Raw genomic sequence first — 26,498 nt, forward strand, 5'->3', positions numbered from 1 at the left:
AATTGAGTAAATTGAATGAATCATTTTTTTCAGCGTGTAGCTGTCTAAACTTATTTTGTGTTACAAATTTAAACTGGTTTGTGGTGGAAGTTGATTCCACGTTGGATCTTTTTCTTGCATTTTTATTTTTAACTATATTATATTGTTTAATGTCTTAAATAAGTCCTGTTTTTAAAATCTGTCTGCATGCTTGTTACCAACACCCTGATGAAGGCCAGTGGGCCAATATGCTTTGGTGTTTTAGGGGTGGTTTCCCAGACAGGGATTAGCTTAAGCCAGGACGATGCCTTAGTTTAATTAGGAAATAAAACTAGTTTTAACAAACATGCCTTACTAAAAACATTACTTGTGTGCATTTTGATGCAAAACAAAGGGCACTGGTGTATTTTAAGATATGTCAGTGTAAGTTGTTTTCAGTTTGGACAGCTCTTACATTTATTTTAGTCCAGGACTAGTCTAATCCCTGCCTGGGACACCGGCCCTTAATGTTTTAGTCCTCGACAAATAATAAAGGCTTTTTAACTTTTGCATCCTACTGAGTGCCTGGACTTGGAATTTTTTCCACTTATTTTTTTATGAACATTTAACCCTTCCAAGAGTACCAGAGGATACAAAGGATACCAGCAGCGCTCCAGCTCCCCTTTGTTTAGACATTAATGTCTGTTTGAGATTACATAACGTTTTCATATATTTTTATGTTGCACATAACACATACAATGCTGTATATCGAAAGGCAATTGTAAAGTAAATGTCAGTTTTCTGTTTCCTCACCAGGTGGCGCTTCAGGTAGGTGAGGAATCTCATTCTTCATCATCACAGGAATGTTTGAGTCAAGCAGCATCATCAGCAGCACCAGCAGGTGCACGCGCATCCCTGTCTGTTCTCATGGAGTTAAAAACAGCTGTATGATTCACCTGCACGACATCAAGAAACAGCGTTTGATTGACTTTACGCTTGTGTGTTGCGGGTGTTATAAGGATGGAGAAAGCTCAGTACGGATCTCTGGATCAGACCGAGCACTGCGGACACGCGCTCAAACAAGGTGAGAATAAATTCATGTCTGTTTGAGGAGCCAGATGTGTTTTCTTGTTTCATGTAAAAATAAATGCACGAAAGATGAAACTTTTGAGGTGGTTATCGTTAACACTGTCGCGCGGAATTTTCAAGTTATACGACAATGTAATAATTTACCAAAAGCACGAACGTGCATCTTAATATGTGAAGCGTTACTTTCAAAAGATTCAATGTAACAAAGCAACGTCAGCATTATATGTCAAGAGCTTCTTTGAAGTTGTCCATTGAACAGAAACGAGGTTTTGTGATCTCAGGTTACAACTTGCACATGCAATTGCTTTAAAAGCAAAGTGATTGTTTTAAACATTTGTTTGATGTTGTTGCGTAATGAATGTTGTGTATTCATTTGATCTGTGCACGTTCTGTTCCGTTGAAACACAATGCTGTTGGATTAACATGTGTTAAGATCATAGATAAGAGTCATTTGAATTGACAGCAGCTGTTTTGCATGTGACATCTCACTATGGCTTTCCCCCAATTCAATTTTATTTTTATAACACTTTTCACAATTTTGCATTATGGCAAGGTCGTTTTACAGAAAATACATTTTGGAACAAGAAATAAAGACATAAAAATTATGAGGAAAAAAGAAATGATATAAAACGCAGAATAATGAGGTATAAATAGTTTGCTATTTATTTTTCATGTCGCACATATGATCTGGCTCGACTGATAGTGAATAAAAACAGCCTGCAGCAAAAATAGTAGTAAGTTACTGTATTGCCTATGGTGGGTTTTTTTAAGCAGACAGCACAGACAGAAATGAGAAAAGGCGTTTTGTATGCAAAGCTGCTTTGAATGTGCATTGGATAAATCCCTCTATTTTTTGGCATTAAATTGAACCTACAAGTATTTGCAGTTTGGTTTAAGTAAAGCATGTGGTGTTTACACAGGGTGTGTTCGGATTATTTAACAGAAAACAGTAAGACTTTAAGTGAAGGAAGATTGACAGCGACCCATTACAGGCAGGGTTTTTGACAATCCAGAATAAACAGATTTGTAGTCGTTTAGTAATCCAATCCAATGATGATCTGTCCTGTGTATAAATAATATATAGTATGTGATAAATATGTTCTTTAACCCTAATAAGTCCCTTGGGGTCAATCTTATTTCGTTAAAAAACATGGTTCCCTTCATCTCAGTGGAAGATTTTGTGACTTTTCCAGATTATCTGTCAAGATTCACATAATAAAACCGGGCTTGATTCGGTCGTTCTAAAGAGGTGTAAAAAAATTCACCAAAAGAGGCCCTTTGGGGGTAAAAATGACCCCAATTGAAATGAATGGGAAATTCCAAAAAAAAAAAATTTCTTGTTATTCATCAAATAAAATCAATGCATCCAGAATAAATCTGAAAATTTTGACACGGAAAGGTAGGCCTGGTACTAGAGCACAAATGCAATAAAAAAAAGACATGCTCAATCACACACACACAAAAAGGTATGACTGCCACAGAGAGCATTTTTTACAGAATTTGGCAAAAAACAGCCACAGATGCAAAACAAAGATGTAAAATGCTCACACAGGTGTGTGCGTGCCCCACACACACACACAAACACAAAAACACAGAATCAAACACACACACACACACACACACACGCACGCACGCACACACAAACACAGATTCACAAACACGCGCGCACAAACACACACAAACACAGACTCTCTCACACACACACACACACACGCTCGCACGCACAAAGACAGTAAAACTTACACACACGCATGCGTGCACACAAACACACACGGACAGACACACAGACAGACACACACACACACACACACACACACATATACAAACACCCTTACATTTAGTCAAATTTCTGTGGCATTTTGTAAACAGACATTTCAGAATGCATAAAAAAACTACAAAAAATTCTACTATTTGAAATAACATTTATTTTTAATCACCTTTCTAATGTTCATTTAAACATGAATTCACAAAATGTTTCACTAAAGTAGTGATGTTGAGCAGTTGGCCACATCCAGTAAAATGAATGGGTCTCTATGGGCCTCTGCTGGTCGAGGTGATTTATTTCCTAAACTGTAACCATAAAACAGTTTTTTTCTAAACACCAAATGGTCTAATTCAACACATAATATCTAGATCAATATCTAAAAACAATTTAAATCAAATTTAGATAATAATTTATGTGAATTTTTCATAAAAATGTGATATTTTACAGGCAAGCTAATGGGGTAGTTGAGGAATTGAGTGGTAAACAGGTACAAAAGTACTTCATATCTCCAAAACACAGCATTATTGTATAGATGGGAAGTAACCTAAAAAAAATGATATATTATTTGTATCATTAAAAATGTATACATTTTTTGTAATCACCCTTTTAATTTCTGGGGTCATTTTTACCCCCAGGGAACTCTAACGTATACAAGAAAATAGGGGCTTATGAGGGTTAAAAAGCTTATAGATGAACTGCATCTGATTAGTATAGAAATGTTATTATTTCTTTGATATTATTACATTAGCATCACATTTTTTGGACAGTTTTGCATATTGAGTGTGAGATCCTGACAAAAAAAAACGAATGACAACCTGATAATGTGAGAGACGTTTTTAAAGCATGAATAAATTTAGCTTAATGAAGTTACTAGTTATGATAAATTAGTGTTTTTGTTACAGAAGTGGTAACTATGATATGCTATGAATAACTGTTCAGTACTATTGTCACTGTATCGGTATATATTTCATCAAAGGTAAGATTCGGCAATCTAAATCAAATCATGCAATTAAAAATTCTCATATTCACGTTCGTTAACTGGAATTTTTTTTTTTTTACGATATTCTGCTGCAAACTGTCATGTGAAGGTATCAGTGCGTGGCATTCATGAGGGAGGTCATGAGCTTTTATGCCAAACGAGTGAGCCTTAAAGATTCTTTGGGATTCGGATCTCTCCGTGTGACATGATAAATTGAATGAGAGAAGTCACAGGAGAGCAGCAATAAGTTTGCAACAGATGTAGAAGTCTATTAAAACTCCTAAAGGGATAGTCATCTGTCATCATTTAATCACCCTCATGTTGTAACAAACCTCTATCATTTTTTTCCTGATTACCACAAAGGAAGATATTTTGAGGAATGTTTGTAACCAAATCAATCAGAAGCATCAATGACATCCATAGTAGGAAAAAGAATACTATGAAAGTCAATGGGGCTTCTGATCGGTTTGGCTACAAACATTCCTCAAAATATCTTCCTTTGTGGTCATCAGGTCAAAGAAGTTCATACAGGTTTGTAATAACATGAGAGTGAGTAAATGATGACACAATTTTGAAACTATCCCTTTAAGTTTTATTGGCTGTTATGTGTACTTCAGTGGCGAGGCTACATAAGGGTCAGGGTGGCACTGGCCCACTCAGATTGACGGCTGGCCCACCCAGTCAGAAGAGAAAACCCAAAGAAATCACGCATAAATGATAATAATCTCTATTAATAATAATCGCTCATCATTCAGAAATAAATAACTATTTATATAGAAAATGAATCATTTGCACATGTTTCTTAACCTTGCAAATGTTAACATTCAAGCCATTTAAAACTATTTGAGCACAAGATGTAAAAATGAGCTGTTTTCTGTGCGCCCACATACTCAAATGGACACACACTCATAAACGCACACAGGGAGTTGTGCGTTTCAAAGAGCACGCAAACACAGAATCTCTCTGCCCTTGACAGGACACATACACACAAAACGATTTTGAAATACTACAGTCTTGGCAATTATTTATATAAAAACACTCGGTTATGTCTTAAAGGGCACATATTATGACAATTTGACTTTTTTCATGTTTAAGTGCTATAATTGGGTCCCCAGTGCTTCTATCAACCTATAATATAAAATGTGAAAAAGAACAACCAAGTAACTTAGTTTTGGTAAACCATTCTCTGCAAGCATAAGAAAAAATAGCTCATTGAAATTTGGCTCCCCTGTGATGTCAGAAGGGGATAATACCGCCCCTTCATAAAAACTTCATATACATATTCTGGGGACACCAAAGATTTATTTGACATCTTCAAAAAGTCTTGTGAAATGTCCCCTTTAAAGTGAACGCAAACCGTAAAAAAATCAGATGTAAGTCACTATATGGATCCGTGCTTATCCGGTCTTAAAGTGACAGTATCCATAAAAATCTGTTTATGTTTGTGTCATTATGTTAAAGACACACTATGCAGTTATTTTACCTTAATATAACAGCTTCAAAGTCATTTCGATGGTAAACGAAGTCATAGTATGGCGAATCATCCCCCTGTTGAAGCTCGGGAAGGAGGCCGCTACCAAAACCAGCAATGCAAGCTTGAGAGAACCGCCCCTGACAAATCTCGCGAGAATCACGACTTGCTTTACGGCAACGACGTCACACACGTTAGGCTTGTTCGACTTCGTGCAGCGCTGCAAGAACCGGCAGTCGGATGACGTAAAAGTACCGCGAGAATGATCCGAGACGGCACTTTGACGTCATCCGGCTGTCAGTTCCTGCAGCGCTGCATGAAGTCAAACAAGCCTGTAACAACAACTGCACGCGCGCATTTGAGACGTGATGCTCGATGAGGGAAACAGCTAAGAAAACCCGTTCGGAAGAGAGTAGAAAGCGAAAAAGAGAATCTGACCGAGTTAGGAACCGGACAAGAGTCCCATTCGGTCAGGCTTTTACTCGTTGGCGTGAGCTAATAGACAGCCCTGGATGCAAAAGGGATGCTGATCTGGCGATCTTGTTGATGGACAAGTAAGTTAATCTCTTATTTGTAAATTTGTTTGCGGTTGTATGTTGTATGTGGTTGCGCTTGCTTGTAGTGTGTATTTTTTTACTAAGCTGTTCATTCATCTAGTGTTGATAATAAGACCAGTAAAATAACTTCAACATGGGTCTAGCTAGCTTACGATCATAAGAGCATTTAGCAGACTTGCTTACAAACACTCGTTTCTCTTACATGTTTTTTTTTTGCCATCTAAACTCAAGTGTTGTGTTGTGATGTGTACGTAGTCATTTGTCTAATTTCGATTTCTTATGGCCAACGAATAACGGCCAATGTTATGAAATAATGCAACGTATACAATTAACTTTGTCAATGCATTTTGTAAAGTTTACATTACAATTAAAAAACAAATAAAATTATACAGTAGACATAACGTTAGACTATAGACTGTTTACTTGTGATTAAACTGCAATCTTGTAAAAACGTAATAAGCCAGCAAACGCGGTAGGCTACTTTATTATTATATGCCTACTCTACACTTGGCATAAACTTCGTATTATCCTATTACCATCATCTGTAGTTTAGTAGACATGCAGTAGCCTAATATTTGTTAAACATTCCCTGGTCATTATCTTCGGAGTCCATCTCACGCCCAACACTATCCTTACAGGTACATACAGAGTGGGCGTGCGAAATTACGACAGTTGCAAGTTTTCCCCAGTGACTCTAGGGGTCGCTGTTTGACAAAAACGTCAAACTGCATGGAATGCCTTTAATCAAACAAAAGGAAAATTACTTCTGAAGCTTTAAATAGAATAATTATATTAAATTTATAGAATGAAGAAGACTTTTAATTCTATTTCTGTACACAAATACTACTGTTATACTTTCTTTTTCCATTGACTTTGTATTGAGATAGGCCGCCTCATTTTCATTTCAGGCTTATAACAAAAAACAGAATAATGCCTAAAAGCTGCTGTGTGACAATATGTACAGCTAACAAGCCAAAGAACCCAGAAATAAGTTTTTATAAGCTGTCGACCTCAAAGAACAAGCGTGTAAAGACACAAAAGTGGAAAACAGGCAACTTTTCATAGTACTCCTATTAGTAGAACTGCGTCCACTAGGGGCAAATGTAGTCGGCGATCCACTTTTTTCTCCTTAAAGGTTGGGTTTTACTGCTCGACAGCTTATAAAAACTTATTTCTGGGTTCTTTGGCTTGTTAGCTGTACATATTGTCACACAGCAGCTTTTAGGCATTATTCTGTTTTTTGTTATAAGCCAGAAATGAAAAGGAGGCGGCCTCTCGCGATACAAAGTCAATGGAGACGGCTGGATTGTTTTTCCCCCCGGTGGGCGTGGTTTTCAAATTTGCATAACTGCGCTCTGTCTCTATGTTCAATCAAAATAGACTATGTGAGTCCAATTAAATAGAATCACACCCTGTACATACCTTTCCAAAAGAAACACTGCAACAACCCTTTTTAGACGCTTTGCCTTTCCATCTCGTGTAAAAGCAGTAAAGTTACCGATATTCATTTTGGTTTTTACTCTTTGTTGAAGGTTTTTTGTTGTTGTCGTTTCAAAAATTGTCTTTGGTTTTGTGGCTCCTGTGCAGGTTGTCAATTCAGCAGGAAAGTTTGTGTACAGAGTGGACATGAACGCACGGATGACGTATGATGCCTGCGTGAACAGGGTGTGAAGTGGCATGCAAAACACGTTCACAGAAAAGGAGCAAAAATTGCATGCGTCCAATTATTGCATTCGGTCCGAGTTCAATGATTTGTTGACCGTTTTATGCCTTTCACAGATGACACACATTTATACAAACACATATAGACAACTTATTAAAGTGATTGCTATCAGGATATGATGAGACTTTCAACCAGCGTAACTAAATATGTTTCTGGATCAGATCAGATACCCTTGCATTTAAATCTGTCAGATGCAAGGAAAGTGTGAAAAACATGACTCAAATCCATGTGCAAACCTGCTTGAAGCAATTAGCACAATGATCATCACAGATTCATCACTAACATTCAATAGATATCAAACCAAATAAGCACATGAAAAATGTTGTTTTTCTTCACATCTTTGGGGTTTGTTGGATAACATGCACATGTTGTGGCTTTTTAAAGGCGTCCGCACAGCGGGTGCTCAGACGAAAGAGACAAGTTGCTTTAAAATTTATCCAGAAGCTGTGGATTGGTTGCAAAGATCCAAAGAGCATCTTTCCCCATGAAAACTAAAGCGACTTCAGTGCATCAAGCTATGTGTGTTCCCTGGGATCAATTGACCTTTGCAATGCTAATGCAAAGCGGTGTTGTTTTACCACAAATAGCTGTGATTTGATGTTAGTGATACAGAGCTGCTCTGTGTTGAACAGACACGGGCGAATTAAACTGACAGCAATGAATGAAACATTTGGGCGGTCAGCGATGACTCACACACATCCAGTCACACAAATTCACCACATACTTCACTTTAAATGTGTCAGCGCACTGGCCAGATCACATCAGGGTATCCCATAATCCTTGACTTGATTTATTGCCCCTTTGGTTTCCCCCGGTGTTGTGGATGTGGCTTGTTTATACAACTTTTCTCACTGACTGTCAGGCAATTAAAAGCCAATATCTGCTCATCACTGTGAGGTGACTCATAGGTTATAGTGTGTCTGAGGCGAGAGAAGGGGGGGGGGGGGGTTCGGGATTGATGTGGTGAGCTAAAGAATAGACCTTATACATTTGGCCTTGCACATATAATCATAAGCTTGTTTTTTTTATGTTAATGAAACGTAATTATTCATCATTTTGTTTTTAATTTTATTTGAGTTTTTATCAATTAATATTGCACTGATGTTCTGGTAAGGAAATTTGTAACAATCAAAATATATTTTTTAAAACATTTATTATTATCTTTGGTTAATGTCAGTACAATTGTTCATGTTAGTTCATTATGCCTTAACTCATGCTAACGTTTAATAAACAGAAATTAGCATGAACAAAGATTAATAAATGCAGTATTGTACATTAGGGTGATTCTCACAAAATCCAGATTTAGAAAGTGTCCAGCATCAGAATGTTTAAAAAGCCCTTGAAGCCAATTTTTTTTTTTTTGCACATGTAATATTAAGGTCTGAACTATAACCAATTATTTACATTTTTTAGATTATCATTATCAAAAATTATCATTACCGCAACATCATTTTACATTAAATATATGCATTTGCAAACTCATGTTTCGGTAATGAGAGCTAAAAGCTTGTCTAGGTACTATGACAAACAAAATTTTTATCTGGAGGAGAGAAAAAATAAGAACTGCTTACCTGCTAGCCATCTTGAGTGTCACAGTCCATTATGTCCCTACCAACCATTTTTTTTAAATGTTAGTTCATTGAGGGCTTAAACAGTGATTGAAAATTGTTGCGGAGGATGAGAAAATGTTTCTTGGACACATTTATATTCCTTATTATTGTCTCTACATTTACCAATGATTACGAAATAGCACATGTTTCTTTACTGTAAATGTTTATAGTATAACATGCACTGAAGCTTTTTATTTTTTAGATTTTTTAATTATAAATATTTATATTTTATAAATATTTTCATGTTGCGGTAATGACAATTTTCCCTTAAATGTGGAAAAAACAACAAAATTGGTTTGTATGATGTAATTTGAAATCATGTGTAAAATAGTACATGAAGAGATGTTTGTAACTGTGTGCTTCTTATTTTGATAGCATTTACTACTTTTTATTAGCTATAGTAACAATATTAATAAATACAAACTTATGTAAAGTGTTACCAGAGATGTGTGCAGGCTTTAAATATTTAAAACAATAACATAATTGTTTTCCTTTATGTTTAGTTTAGGATACATGGTCTGTTGTAGTACGGTTTTTGGAAACTGGCTTGACATATGGTCCATACTCATTATTGTTTATGTTTAGTTGTGTAATTGCAAAACGAAAGAAGTTGTGTGTTGTCACTTTGTCTAATTTGCTGTCTGTACAAACAGCAGTAATCCTAACCAGAACCCTATAAACACGGGTTAAGTGACCGAGCCCATTGTTTTGAAATCCAATATGTGAGAAAAACCAAAGCCCAGGTTGTTGCCATAGCGACAGAACTTAGTTTATGAGGCATTGCAGTTGTTGAACACATCATAGAAAAAGTCCAATGAGTCATCTTAGGATAAGCATTCGCAAAAATATTTGCCCTTCTCTGCTTTTTCTTACAACAGGTCAAAATGATTTGTGAAATATATGAGAATTATTTTTGTTTTAAGTAGAAGTTTATTGAATATGATTTTTGTCTTGGACAATGTACTAAATGGGCAATGTTATAATCTTTCATCCTGATTTTTCATCTGTAAATGATGCTATCTTGTTTTTCAAGTACCATACCGCTAGAGACTACAGAAAACGACAAAAAATATTCATGAACATCTGTGAGGCAGGCCCGGTGGATTTATCTTCATAGATAATCATAAAGAATTAAACAAGACTGTTTTGTCAAAACAAACTACTTTTCATCCACTAAAACCAGACAAAATACTGATATGTGAACCTGGACCCGGTCATTAGTCACATGGGTAACCTCTATTTGTAGCAAAAGCCATCAATAATTTGTATGGGTCAAAATTATATATTTTTTTCTTTTATGTCAAAAATCTTTAGGATATCAAGTTATGTTCCATTAAGATATTTTGTAATATTTATTACCATTAATATATTAAAAAAAATTTTTTTTTGAGTGGATGCAGTTGCTAAGGACTTCATTTGGAAAACTTTAAAGGCAATTTTCTCAATATTTTAACATTTTTGCACCCTCAGATTCCAGATTTTCAAATCTCAGCCAAATATTGTCCTATCCAAACCATACATCAATGGAAAGCTTATTCATTCAACTTTCAGATCATGTACACATCTCAATTTCAAAAAATGTTTATCCTTGACTGTTTTGTAGCTTTTTTTTTTAAAATATAAATTAGTTTGGTAGCAGAATTAAATTTAATGTGTTTCTGTAATAAATAAATGATTTACAAAGATGTCTGTGCACTGTTAGAAAAAAGTACAAAACTGTTTCTTTTGGGTCGCTGCAGTGGTACCCTCAAAGGTTTGTTTTTGTACCTTTATGGGTATACAACACATTGAAATGTTGTACATTTTGGGGTATAATATAATATCCCAATGACCCTATTGTACCTTTTAAGGACCTTATTGGGTACCAGTTAAATGTTAGGGTACAAAACAGTACTGTACCTTTAAAGGTTCACAATAGATCCTTAAGGTACAGTAATGTCCCCAAAAATGTACATATGAGTATTTAGTATACCTGTAAAAACAATTTAAAGGGGATATTTCACAGGACTTTTTAAGATGTCAAATAATATTTGGTGTCCCCAGAGTACATATGTAAAGTTTTAGCTCAAAATACCATATAGATCATTTATTATAACATGTTAAAATTCACACTTTGTAGGTGTGAGCAAAAATGTGCCGTTTTTGTATGTGTCCCTTTAAATGCAAATGAGCTGATCTCTGCTCTAAATGGCCGTGGTTGGATAGTGCAGATTAAAGGGTGGTATTATCCCCTTCTGACATCACAAGGGGATCCAAATCACAATAACCTATTTTTTCACATGCTTGCAGAGAATGGTTTACCAAAACTAAGTTACTGGGTTGATCTTTTTCACATTTTCTAGGTTGATAGAAGCACTGGGGACCCAATTATAGCACTTAAACATGGAAAAAGTCAGATTTTCACTATATGATCCCTTTAATGTGGACGTCTCACATTCATCTATTTAGTATGCTATGGTATTCATACTAAAGTAATGATATTTACTTTTCCGTAAACACCACACAAATGTATGAAATAAGAGCGTTTAAAATAGTGAAGGAAGGTTTATTTGTATTTGTAAGGGAATATTCTGGGGGGTTTTGCCTTCACAAGTGTATCCAAACACACATAAGCAAAATCTGCCTCACATATTCAACTAAAAACTAATGAGCACTAAAACTTTAAAATCACTGAATCTGTCATTTCTCACCACCCTCAGATTCATACAGAGTTCAGTAATAATCACACAAACCCAATTAACACTGACTCAAGATGACACATGCTGCATGAGTCGAGCATCACACATCTCTTTGCGTTTTGCTTGTGAAATGTGACTGGTCAACACCAGGGTGCTTGTTAGCTGAATACAGATAAGAGAAGCACTGTACCATGTGTCATGATGTCAGTTTTTTTAATGGACAACAAACTGGAAAAAACATTATAATAATAAACAGCATCAAAATTTGTCTTTGAATGCCATAATGCATGTCTTGAAACGAGCTAAACTTGTTTTTAACTGGTTAAGATTGTATTAACATGGTAAAACTAAAGTACTTTATTACAATTAATTGTACATAAGCCATTTATGTTTACCTTCTGAAGACAATATTGCAAGATTCGGGCAGGACTACCTGCTGCATTTATTTGTTAATCAGACTTTATACACACAGGCAAGAATTAGGAGGTGGCATTCACAAAATATGGTCCCAAGCTGTCACTTGGGCAGTACCCTTTGAAGATGTCCTAATACAGATATGTATACATTTGGTACCAATGTGTTCCTTTAAGGTACTAGTATCTACTTTATGTACCGCTGAGGTACTATAATTTAAACTCTTTGGGCCCTATTTTAACGATCTAAGCGCATTGTCTAAAGCGCACAGCGCAACATCTAAATGGGCGTGTTCGAATCCACTTTTAATTTAAGGACGAGAAAAATGGTTTGTGCGCCGAGCGCATGGTCAAAAAGGGTTGGTCCTATTTTTTAATGAGTAATGGGAGTATTTTGGGCGTAACGTGCAATAAACCAATGAGAGTCTCAGCTCTCAGTTGCGCTGGCGCTATGTTTAATCCCTATTTAGATGACGGACTTTGTAAACTGAAAAACTAAGCGGAGGAAGAAGATACCCAGTTTAAGATTAATGTTAAATAATTGTGTTGTTTTACACTTGTATTGAAATTGTTATTTTTTCATTAAAACCTTTAAAACCCGTTTTCATTTAGTCATGGAAGTAAAAAAGCAGGCTTTTAATTGCTTTAAATGTATGGCTATCCAATATCATCAAAAAATAATTTACAAGTATGTAAGAAAAGGGTTGTACTCTAAAAATACTTTATTTGTTACTAACAGGAGATAAAGAATTTACAAACGGCTCTCTGCAAGGTTCAGCACTTGGACAGTGTCAGTTTTTTTAAGCATTACTTAAAAATGTTTCTCATCTCACCATATCCACAGGTACAGAGTCGTCATATACAATAAATCTGTGAGGTAGCATTTAAAAACATTTAGAAACAGATGTATTTGTTTAAAGCAAAGCATTTATTTACTTACCAGGCTGCAGGTGAAGCTGCTCTTTACGCCTTCTAACGTCTCATAATTAGTCCTCATTTATGTCCAAGAGACTCAATAATAATCTTTTACATTCAATCCTTTAATCTTTCATATTTAAAAAAGTTTTTGTGTGTCTGCGCATTCATGTGTGTGATAAGCAAACCCGCGTTGTCGTCCCGTTTAGGCGCATATTACTAATGCGCTCTTTAAATAACAAAAAAAAAACATATTGCGCCATTGACTTTAGACTTTAGACCAGGTTTTTGTTGGTCAATGGCGTAGTCTACTTCAGTTGCCTCAAAATAGCAACACGCCAACAATGCGCCTGAACACACCTCGTTTTCAGACCCGAACGCCCATGAGCGCAAAAGGGGGCGCAAATGCATTTGCTATTTAAACAACGCGGCGCTAAACCTGAAAATTATAATTGCGCAGGGTGGAAACTAGCGAAAGACACTTGCGTCGTGCATTGCGCCGGGTGTAAGATAGAGCCCAGAGCCCTTTAGGTCCAAAGAGGTACTTTTTGAAAGGGTACCGCCCCAGTGACCGCTGTGGAGCATTTTTGACAGTGTTGATTTGTATATTTTAATTTTTTTTCCTCATGACTGACTGCTTTTTCTGTCTGCTCACAGCTGAAGAAGATGTGGTGTCCATGGCTGATTCCACCATCACAGTGGAGGACATCGAGGGGGAGCTGTTTAAAATCGAGAGGATAAAGGATGCGTTGGTCCGGAAAGAGTCTGAGCTGAGATACATGTATGTAAAACCATACCCTTTCACCATGGTTAAACCTAAATAAGGAATATTAAAATTTATTGAGGCGTTTATTAAAAAAAAATTCTGACAGTTTTTTCTAAACGCATTATAAATGTTAGAAATGTATTGCTAAAACACATTACAAAGTCTATGAACTATGTAGTATTGAATTCTGGGGCCCTATTTGAACGATTTAAGCGCATGGTCTAAGCGGGTGTGTCTGATTCCACTTTTGCTAATTTAACCACAGGAAAAATGGTTTGTGCGCCTAGTGCACAGTCTAAAAGGGTTGTTCCTGTTCTCGTAATGAGTAATGGGAGTGTTTTGGGCGTAACGTGCAATAAACCAATGAGAGTCTCAGCTCTCATCACCTTTAAAAGCCAGTTGTGCTGGCGCCATGCCGATTTGAATAGGTGAAGCAGCTCTTTACCCATTTCTAACATCTCGTTATCGGTCCTCATTTATGTCCAAGAGACTGAATAATAATCTTTTATATTTTATTCCTTTGATTTTTCATATTTTAAAACATTTATGTGCTGCTGCGCATCCATCTGTGGGATAAGCAAATCCGTGTTGTCATCCCGTTTATTGGCGCATATTACTCACGTGCTCATTAAATAACAAAAACAATATTGAGCCATTTACTTTAGACCAGGTTTTTGGTTTGTCAGTGGTCTATTTTATAGGGGTGTCACGATTTTCCAAATCCTCGATTCGATTACATTTTCGAATCTATATCTATCTCGTTTTTTACAGTGTGAAAGCACATTTACATTTACATTTTTTTGTGAAAGCACAAAAAAACATTTAGAAAATATCTGACCTTGAACCCGAAGATGCCCTGCCATGTTAGTCGTGATGCCAGTGGAAAAAATATAGAAATTTGTACTTTGCACCTTAAAAACGCGCTTTTATTACTGTCAGACGAGATTGTGAGACTATACCCCAATAAGTCATGTTTAAATGCTGTTTTTATAACTCTTAAGCAACTGAAATAAGTTGTTGTGAAACTTAAACAGATCTCAGTTTGGAGAAACGACCGGTCCTGGCACAGACACCACTCTCCTGAAGGCGGGAGGTGCGTGCTGTTTTTTTGTTTCCTGTGTAAAGGGTAAAGAGCAGCTTGCGTGGTGTCTCCTGCATCTGCCATGCTATCTTTTAACTGGCTGTAGCTAGCTAAGTTAGAGGAGGTTGACTCGCAACACTCAACCACACGTGTTTTTCCCGCTTGGCAAGCCGACCGAACGTTACATGGGGGCGTGGCAGCATCAACGATTCAATTTTTTAATTCAAAGTTCGTGGTTATGACTTAATTTCGATCGATTTTGATTTAACATCGAAATCGTGACACCCTTACTATTTTAGTTGCCTCAAAATAGCAACGCGCCAACAATGCGCCTGAACACACCTTGTTTTCAGACCAAATCGCCTATGGACGCAAAATTGGGCACAAATGCATTTGGTATTTAAACAACATGGCACTAAACGTGAAAATGATCATTGCGCCGGGTTGAAACTAGCAAAAGAGTTACACCATTAAACAGTTTTTCCTCATTTCTGAGTTCAGGATTATTCGGGGTTTAAAGGGTGGCTCGATGACACACAGAAGCCACCAAGCATGACCCCGCCCCTAATACAATCACGAGCATCCGTTCAGGTTGTACTAGTCTTTGAAAGTTTAGAGAGAGAGTAGTTTTCCCACAAGTAGGCGTGGTTTCAGCATGGACAGTGGACACGCCCCCAGCAATTGAGAGCGCAGAATCCTGCATATTTTATTAAGTTATTTTATTTGCTTGCCTTTTTTGTTATTCAGGTTTGGCTGGGTGGTTAATAACAAATTTTTCTGTGGTGTGACAAACTGAGCAGACATTTATTATAGTACTTTACACAGACTTTAAGTTCCTGTAGCTAAAATGGTGCAATAGCAGTGCAAAAGTGATAAGTTTGATTCCCAAGAAATACACATAATGATAAAAAATCAAAAATTGAATGCGCATGTAAGTCACTTTGGATAAAAGTATCTGCGAATGCATAAATGCAAAATGTAAATGTTATTAATAAAGTTATTTATTTTGTTTATTAACAACAATAGCATTGAAAATTGCATTTGCACTGATTTATTTGATCAAAAACAAAAAAAAAATCTGTTAATACATTTTTTATTATTACATTCATCTCTATTACTTATTCTTTTATTTGTCAGGATGGATGACATCCAGTTGTGTAAGGAGATCACAAGACTCAAAAAGGAACTTCAGAAACTGGTTTCAATCCCAGGTGCGTTCTCAACAGAACAAATCATGTATTACATATTGTTTAATTCTTCAATTTTTTCATTTTTATTGGTTCTCTTTAACAGCATCAGTCATCGGTCACCATGTTATCCTTTCTTAACATATGGTTGTGAAATACCTCACTATGGATCTCCCTGTTTCCAAGGAGATGCATGAACGATGTGTACGAATGAGTGTTTTGTTTACTGCTGAGATCTTTATATACACTTGCAAAATGAGACACTTTTCCCCCCAACTATAGATAATAAATGTTTTTACCATCCTGTTAGACAGGTCACTTTTCTCTGCTGGTGATTTGTATTTATTCAGAGACCTGAAGATCACAAATGCATTTTGAATATTAAATAAGAGGTGATGACCTTATATTTTCAATATTATATTCTTTTAAATGAACTAAAAATGCATACACATTGAGAAGCTTTAACAGTTAAAACATTAACAGCACAAACATCTTCTCCTCCAGGTTTGTGTTTAATCAAATATGATTTGTGAAGGTCTGATTTCAATTTAGATCAGCCGTGAAACCGCTAAACCTGTAAACTATTTAAACAAAATTTACATTCACTGCGTTTGTTGCAGATAAAGACAAGTCCAATGAGGACAGACAGCGTGAGGAAGAGCTGCTGCAGCAGATCCAGAAGCTGGTGGAGACGCGAGACTTTCTGGTGGATGACATGGAGTTCGAGAGGCTGAGGTCAGTGCCGATCCACCCGAGCTTCTGTGCCGTCTTCAGGGATAGAAACATCAACCGCAATCTCATGATCGCCGGCTAGCATGCGTGACTGTCAGACCCAAAAATGTGTTTTTGTGCCTCTTGTGGGTGTTCTCTCATCTGTGAACACAATTACCATCCACATGATGCCAATAATCCACCCTTACCTCAACACGGCCAACACACACACGCACACACTGACAGTGCCTCTGATACTGAGAGATGAGAGGATGAATTACAGGCAAGAAAGACAGAAATGAAAAGAGAGAGATAGATAGATGGTGTTTTCAGATATGGGGTGGGCTTATTGCCATCTGCCACCTTACAACATTGAATCGCGCGTGTGAGTAATGGTGAGTGATGCACGCGTCAGAAACCAACGAGAATGAAGTCTTCACGGTTTATTCATGAGATAAATCAGACTCACTAGCATGACAAGTGGCTATTATACGGATGAGTTATGGAGAGAGATCAACAGCCAAAATTCAACAGATGTCAGTGACTCTGAGTTTACACATTTTCTGACACGAAAACGATGTGCAAAGAGAATAATTGATTGCTTGCCATTTGAATATGAAAATGTGGGTTGAGGCTCAGTGTCTCTTAACCATAGACTGTAAATAAGATGGACGACGCCCGTTTGCTCTCTTTCATTGGTGAAAAGTGAAGCCGCCAGTGTCCCGATACGGCGCTGACATCTTGGGTCTTGAGTCTGTGCAGTAGCCATTTCGGGACCAATCCTGCACAGTAGTGAGTGAAAATCAAGGCCCCGCCCTCTCTCTCGCAGAATGCGCATATCACAGCTGTCAATCATGATGTCACACCACCTTTTTAGCATTAAATAACTAACTAAAAACAAACAAACTTATTTTAAAAACAATCATTAGCGTGATAAAAACTGCAGTAAATGACAGAAACCAGCTTCGGAAAAAAGGTAATTGAAGTGTAATTAAATTGTTTAGTTGTCTCAAGTCCCATTGAATAACATGGGGGAGGCGGGGTTTATGACCTATACTAGGACCAGTCACTGGGGGGCGATCGAGATGTTTTGGCTTCACTTTTCAGGGCTTGTGCGGCACGCTTGATATAAACTCTTTCCCCGCCATTGACGAGTTATCCCGTCAATTAAGAGAAAACATTTTCCTGCCAATGAAGCTTTCCTGGTGAGTTTGTACTGTACTCTTTAATTCCGCTATCATTCACTAGATGACGCTCTTACCCAATTTATAAAAAACGAATTTAATTAATTTTAAACTCTGTGTATGTTCTGATCATCGTTCTGAATAAAATTCCTTCACAAAAATGCAATTATTTCAGCTTTTTGCTCAAATGTTGTATTTTTGAAGAAACCTACCCATATTTGAGAGGTTATAAAAAAGAATGAAAATAGGATGAAAATGTTTTTGTTTGTTTGTTTTGTTAGTTTGGTTGAAAGCAGAGGGTCAGTTCTTTCATTTGATATATTTGTATGTTTGTATATCTATAGAAGAAAATTCTCATGGAAACTTTTGTGAAAATCAACTTTTTTGAAAAAGGCTGGTAGGGAATGAGTTAATAAATGTTTGTGTTTGTGTCGGCTATATATTGCAGTCAGCAGAAGAAAATCTAAAAGACACTTTACAATAAGCTTGTATTTGTTAACATTAGTAAATGCTTTAGCTAACATGAATAAACAAACAATGAGCAATATAGTTTTTCAGCATTTATTAATACTTGTTTATGTTAATGTCAATAAAATTGTTCATGTCACTTCATTGTGCATTAACTTATGTAAACAAATACAACCTTATTGTAAAGTGTTATTAAAATATCATAAGAACAATATAAAAATGGAAAGCAATATAAAGTTGTCACCATAAACAAACGTATATGTATGTGATTAAAATTATGTATGTTGACAATATATATGTAACAATACTTTGACATGTTTATAGTTTTTGTGTGTTTTGTTTATATCTTCAATAACCTTTATAAAAAATAACAACAATTCACAGTTTGCTGCTGGTGAACAAGAACCGTTTTATTTACAATCCAATACTTTTTATGTCACTGCTTTTCTGTAATATCATATATTTTCATAGGTACATTTATACAAAATGTCTGACGACAGATATAATCTTATTTTTACTACCTGAGCATAGAAAGCACTCCCCTAGCAACCGTTAAGAACACTCTAGTAACCATCAAGCAACCAATTGAAACCTCCTATAGTAACACTCTACCAGTGATGGAGTACTCGAGTCCTGGACTCGGACTCGAGTCCGACTCGAGTCACTATTCTTTGGACTCGAGTCCGACTCGAGAATCCATTCTCTGGACTTGTGACTCGACTTGGACTCGCGGATTGATGACTCGGACTTGGACTCGGACTCGAGGATATATACAATCGGACTTGAGCATTCATCACTTTGTTTTTGACTAAATATGTTATAAAAAATTATATAAGGTGTTACACTTTTCCTCCTGTTTCGTGCCCAAGACCGGTCGCGATCTCCCTTCACAGACACTGCTACCTCTCGCTCTCTTTGCTTGACAACACACTCACTGACGTCACTCACTTTTACGCTCGTGCAATGCATGATGCATGATTCGCGGGCTAAATGTTCAAATTTGTAAAATGCAGAAAGACGTGCCCCGGATCGTGAAGTTCGCCTACGCGAATTTTGCTTCTGGAAAGAGTAATGCTGGAAAAAGCAGCGCTAAATGTTGTGTGTGTAGGTAAAAGACTGGGACAACCTCAAACTTTAACAGACACCTGTCACGGATGCACACAGAAAAGTAAGTAAAATGCTTTCCATTGCCTAACGTTAGCTTTTTTTTTTAAATATTACTGACTAATGCTGCATATATAACAAACAGAAGAAGCTAGGGTTAATTTATGTCTGGTTCAGATTACAGCATTTTTTGTCTGTTGATAACTTAAAAAGAGTAACTAAACCCTAATCCAAGTTTATTTAGTTACTGATCTGTAAGAATGATGGTTTATTAGTGCTGTTCATTGATTTTGATGTACGTTTGGATATAAAGTGTTTCAATACTACAATATATGGTGTAAAAACGTCTGAGTGCTGCCCTCTTCAGGTTGAACGGTGGCTACTGCAGTTGAATTTTCCTATTTGATGTTGGGTCCAAAAAAATGACTCCTACTATGGAAAATAAATTGTTTTTTTAAGAAAATCATTTCAGGATGTTTTCTTAATAGACTTCAATGCCAACTCAGTTGTTTGTTCTTATTTCCTCAAAAAACAAAATGCAGCATGATTACAAATTAAATTTGTAAATTTTCTACGCTAGTTCTCAATCACAAGTTTACAACAATGGAAGTACACACATGCTTTTGATGGCTTCGTAAAGTTACAAAGTGTGTTCCAAAGTGTATGTCAAATCAGTAAATAAACTCCCTTTGGAATCGTGACAGTGGTGTCATTTTTGTTTAATGTAGAACCTTTTTAATACATTTTATCAGTTTTTTGAAGGTCCCGAAGTGGAGACATGTAGGCACTCTCAGACTCGAATACAGGACTTGAGACTCGACTCGGACTCGAACACTGGGGACTTGAGACTCGACTCGGACTCGAACTCTGGTAATGGTGACTCGACTTGGACTCGACTCGGACTCTTCTTTGGTGACTCGGACTTGGACTCGGACTCGAACACTGGGACTCGAGACTCGACTCGGACTCGACAGTTGGTGACTCGACTACAACACTGCACTCTACAAAGTAATACTAGCATTGTGTCACCACACATTTCTTCATAAAATCTGTAAGTGTGCGTGTGTGTGTGTGTGCGTGCGTGACATGTTTTATGTGTATATGGTATAAATGTGTGTTTGTGCTTGACACCTGTTATTTTGTATTCACACACAGAGAGAGAGAGGAAGATAAAGAGATGGCTGATTTCCTGCAAACCAAATTTCCCAACAGGTGCAGCATGAAACGTAAGCATGAGTTTTACTGTGCAGCCGTGAGCTCAATGCCAAGCTGTTACGCCTCTATTTTTATACTTTGATTGTGCAAATGAGCGTAATGAATTCTTTGAATATGTCTTTAATTGTTTTACTTACTATTTGTTCATGTTTAATGAAAATGGAAACTACAGAAGTTTTGTGCAAGCATTAATTCGGTTTTCAGCATGTTAATAAGCTGTCTTAATTTGTTTTCTTGTTGTTCAGAGCTTCTAACTAATTAGCAAATTCAGACCAGGAATAAATATTCAAGTATGTGAATAACATTGAATGTAAGGATTCATTTGGCGTTTCAAATGCAATACAAACCCTGCTGAGAATATGAAATGTCAGCTAAAAACCTTGATCTTCAATTTTGCTGTTTAACATGCATAATAATTTCGATTTTGTTGCGTTTGATTTAGTTCACTTAAACTTAATTCAACTTGACACCTTTTTGTTTCATTTAATTACATTTAACGACCTTGGTTTTTTGATGTCAGACCAATGTTGGGTTTTGACGTCAACCCAGTGTTACACCTTGACGTCAGTCCGACGTTGGATTTCGACGTCAACCCAACATTACAGCTTGACGTCAGGCCGACGTTGGATTTGATGTCAACTTGACGTTGGGTTTTAACATCAACCCAACATTACAAATTGATGTCAGGCCGATGTTGGTTTTTGACATCAACCCGACGTTACGGCTTGACGTCGGGCCGGCGGTGGGTTTTGATGTCAACCCGACGTTACGGCTTGGCGTCGGTCCGGCGTTGGGTTTGATGTCAACTTGATGTTGGGTTTTGACATCAACCCAACATTACAAATTGATGTCAGGCCGATGTTGGTTTTTGATGTCAAGCTCTAACATTGATGTTGGTTTTTTGACTTCAACCCGGCGTTACAGCTTGACATTAGGTCGACGTTGCTCTTTGACATCAACCTGATGTTACAGCTTGACATTAGGTCGGCGTTGGTCTTTGACATCAACTTGACGTTACAGCTTGACATTAGGTCGGCGTTGGTCTTTGACATCAACTTGACGTTACAGCTTGATTTGAAGTCAACCTGTCGATGTCAGGTCGACGTTGGTTTTTGATGTCAGGCTGACGTTGGTTTTTGATGTCAAGCTCTAACATTGATGTTGGTTTTTGACTTCAACTCGGCGTTACAGCTTGACATTAGGTCGATGTTGGTCTTTGACATCAACCTGATGTTACAGCTTGACATTAGGTCGGCGTTGGTCTTTGACATCAACTTGACGTTACAGCTTGATTTGAAGTCAACCTGACAAAAAAGCTTGATGTAAGGTCGACGTTGGTTTTTGATGTCAGGCTGACGTTGGTTTTTGATGTCAAGCTCTAACATTGACTTTATTTGACTTCAACCCGGCGTTACAGCTTGACATTGTCAGGTCGACGTTGGTTTTTGATGTCAGGCTCTAACATTGACTTCATTTGACTTCAACCCGGCGTTACAGCTTGACATTAGGTCGACGTTGGTCTTTGACATCAACCTGACGTTACAGCTTGATTGGGTTTGAAGTCAACATTGTCAGGTCGACGTTGGTTTTTGATGTCAGGTCGACGTTGGTTTTTGATGTCAAGCCGACGTTGGTTTTTGACGTCATCGCAATGTTACATCTGGACGTCAGGACGACGTTGTGTCTTTGATATCAGGCTGAGGTTGGTTTTTGATGTCAGGCCGACGTTGTTTTTTCACGTCATCCCAACGTTACATCTGGACGTCAGGGCATCGTTGGTTTTTGGCGTCAACCCGATGTAACAGCTTGACATCAGTCTGACGTTGGTTTTTGATGTCAGGACGGCGTTGTTTTTTGATATCATCCCAACATTACATCTGGGTGTCAGGGCAACGTTGGTTTTTGGCGTCAACCCGATGTAACAGCTTGAGATCAGGCTATTGTTAGTTTTTGATGTCAATCCAACAGTGGGTTTTGATGTCAGCTCAACGTTACATCTGTACTTCAAACCGACGTCGGTTTTTGACATCAGTCTGACGTAACAGCTTGACGTCAGGCTGACGTAACAGCTTAACTTCAGGCTGATGTTGCTTTTTGACGTCAACCCAATGTTATATCTGGATGTCAGGCCGACATTGGTTTTTGACATCAACCCAACGTTACAGCTTGACATCAGGCCGGCACTGGTTTTTGACATCAACTCAGCATTACAGCTTGACGACAGGACGATGTCATTTAAGGACAGTAAATTAAACCCTTAATTAGCAAACTGATAAAGTGCTTCTGATTTCAATACAACCATTTTGGCAAACATTTAAATATGTATGCACCCATGTGCTGCTTCTTGACAGTTTTCAGAAAAGCTCACAATAATTCAGAGGAGGTCACTGCATCTCTCTCTCTCTCTCTTTTTTTCAGGTCGCACAAAGGACAAGCGCATGACGTCCAGAGCCCAGCAAACCTACGTGACCAAAACAGGCGTCGCACTGCTGAAAGAATGCTGTGGTTTTACCTGCTCCATCATGTAGGTTTATTAACATTAACCAAGAGGAAACAAGCACTCACCAGTGATTCATCACAATATTTCCGTGCACACTTTTGGTATAACAGACTGCAGTGCATGACCACCCAACTGATGTGCGTATTATGCAGAATAATGAACCTAATGGAAGAATCATCCAAATTAAGTTTTATCAGCGTAATTAGGTGACACTGTGTGTCCATTTCCACAATTATAACTGGAGCTGCTTTAAAGATGACAACTTGCCTTAGACTAAAGTACCTGTAGCTCATACGGTATAGTGAATTTTTAGTGAATATTGCATCTAACACTGGCCAAACCACAATGAATGTCATCACAAATACACACATTGTCCTTGGGTGTGTTATATAAAGCTGTCTCACAGTTTCAATTGCCAACTTGGCACCTTACAGAAAGAGTAAAAGAAGATATTTGGACACGATCAGGATTAGTATAAAATACTTAAGTACATCTGTGTTTAGGATATAAAAGAACAACTCTTTTAATTTTGATGTGCATTTAAAGTGCATTTTAAGATGTGAGTAAATGTTTTACAATGTCTGAAGATAAAATAACAAACTTTAAAAAAATTGTTTAACCTCCTAAGACCTGGTGTGTCCACATACGTCCACATTTTTTGCTGGAACCTGTTGTAAACAAACGTGGACAATTACACTGCTTCATGTTCAAAGAAAATATTTGGTTATTATATTTATTGGTTCTTCGTAACCCCAAATCTGGAAGAAATTTAAAACGCAAGCCAAACCAAAGCTCGGGTCTTAGGAGGTTAAAGACTTTGGATCTACTTGAAAAGCAGTTTAACTGAAGTGGGACTGCCAAAACAAATTTACTGAGTTTACAAATGCTGCACCTTTTTAATTTACTTTGAATCTTACTTGTTAACTAAATTACTGAGTTTTGTTCTTGTGATGCTCAGTTTGTTTTGACATATAAATGTCAATTGAAAAAACACGTATTTATATTTGACCTATTACGTTTGATTTGTCACTATAGGCCTGTATCTTTCCTTACTGTAATGTGATCTAGTATTCTGTACAAATTATATATTTGTGATGCATAATATTTAAACTAAGCAGTGTTTATTAAAAAAATATATATATATTTTGTCTTTACCTTAAAAAAGTGGAATAATGGTGAGAAATGTGTACTTATAAATGCAAGATATATAAATATAATGCAAATAAGGGCAAAAGCTGCAATGTACTTGTACAGTAGATGTATGTGGTTTGGTTCTGCAAAATTATATTTGTGCTAATGCTTCTGTTATTAGATTTTCATGCATCTAAATGATATTTTTCCACCAATAAACATAAATAAATTCTGAATTAACTCATGTTTCATTGACTTTTAATGGGCAACAGACTCTCTAGGGCTAGACTTATAAATATTACATTTTTATTTAGTAAAATCCTCTGAAAGTACTGTGATAAATGGGATTTGGGAGAATTTTGCTTTCTGTCTGGCAATAATGAAGGCCACTGTGCCAAAGGGACCTGGCAAGATGTTGCAGATTTTATACTCATATTGCAGATTATTGCATGGACATATTTGCAGGAATCTAGTTACAAATCTAAAAGCGAGCAATATAATTTTAAATAATAGCATACGGTGAAGCATATGTGGGATATTTGACAGTGTGCAGCCAAAGCCACTGAGTTTTTGCACTTATAAGTTATTTCACTTTTAAGTGAAGTCTCCAAAGCTAAAATAATATGAACTTGTTCTGTTTAAATTTTATAAGCCATTGTTATTAAATGGTTAATCTTTATTAGATTCCCTATTATGTTATGCAGGAAGGAATTACAGGCCATTATTGGCCTGTAATGTGAATCTGCGGATATTTCGGATGACCAGAGACTTCATGTGCACAACATCATCAGGATTCTGTTAACATGGTCGATTCTTCATCATTAGGATCTCACAGATGATCCAGCAGCGCCTGTGACATTTCTGTTGATTGGTTGAACACTGTCCACAGCTGTGGGAAAAAGCAGCTCACGAGCTTCTGCCAGTTCACTGCTGAGAGCAAACATTTGCTTTCAATTTTTTTACCTTTTCTTTTATTATTAGATACTGACTGCCCCAACATATTTTCAAATTTTCATCGGATGATAACTTAATTGCAATGACCTAAGTTATAGTTTCACGAGTTATTGTGATGTTATAAATCCATTGAATTATGAGTTAATGCATTTGAGAAAGTATCACACATGCAACTAAATGTTTTGAAGGTGAATTTAAATTTTAAATCATCATCTATTGTATAAAACAGATCCTTATCTTTTCAGCTGCTAGAGGCAGAGTCGTTTTCAATGTTTTAACAGATGCTGTATTATTAACTCTATGGAGGATGTATTGAATTTCCTCTATAGCTCTGTACCACATACCTGTTCAAGGTTGCAAATCATAATATACAAATGAAAAAAATATTTTTTATTTTTTGGAAGTTTAATAGAAGGGGTGTTTTTATAACCAATATCTTAACATCATAATAATAACACTACTAAAAAAAAGAAACATGATTTAAAATGTCACAGATTTTTCCATTCTGTATTTTCAACCTGTTCCTCGGCTTTACGGACACACACACACACACACACACACACACACACACACACACACACACACACACACACACACACACACACACACACACACACACACACACACACACACACACACACACACATCAATGGGCGATGAGTCATAAGTGAGTCATTCCTGGTCAAGTTAATTACAGAATGATGCTCTCCTGAATTCTTTCTTTAATAAAGATTGGAAAATCACTTCTCAGCCAGATACGTGCAGAAAAACTACATGCATTTTAATTTTCTTGCCAAATAATTACTGTATTTACAGGCAAGGCAATGCATCATTTAAACATTATAACCATGAAAATAAAAATGTAAATACAAAATATAGAGTAACCATAATTTCATACATCTGCTCTGCAATAGCATATTGTTATGTGAATTTCTTTAACTGCATTATTGGAAGTACAGGTCATAGAGGTTAAAAGCATGGTTTGGCATTGAAATTGAATTGACTATTGCCAAAGACACACACGCCACCATGTGGTCGT

General features: G+C 36.8%; 1 protein-coding gene across 1 annotated transcript; it reads left to right on the forward strand.

Annotated features, from left to right (window-relative positions):
- Positions 1–808: 808 nt before the first annotated feature.
- LOC129436498 (bMERB domain-containing protein 1) lies at positions 809–24,739 on the forward strand. The gene is made up of 6 exons (XM_055194681.2): positions 809–1,042; positions 13,816–13,939; positions 16,143–16,216; positions 16,813–16,927; positions 20,815–20,885; positions 23,293–24,739. Exons 1-6 carry the CDS (start codon positions 979–981, stop codon positions 23,400–23,402), a joined length of 558 nt encoding a protein of 185 aa, XP_055050656.1. The 5' UTR covers positions 809–978; the 3' UTR covers positions 23,403–24,739.
- The last annotated feature ends 1,759 nt before the right edge of the window (positions 24,740–26,498 follow it).

This window comes from Misgurnus anguillicaudatus, chromosome 19 (assembly GCF_027580225.2).
Source record: "Misgurnus anguillicaudatus chromosome 19, ASM2758022v2, whole genome shotgun sequence".
NCBI lineage: Eukaryota > Metazoa > Chordata > Actinopteri > Cypriniformes > Cobitidae > Misgurnus > Misgurnus anguillicaudatus.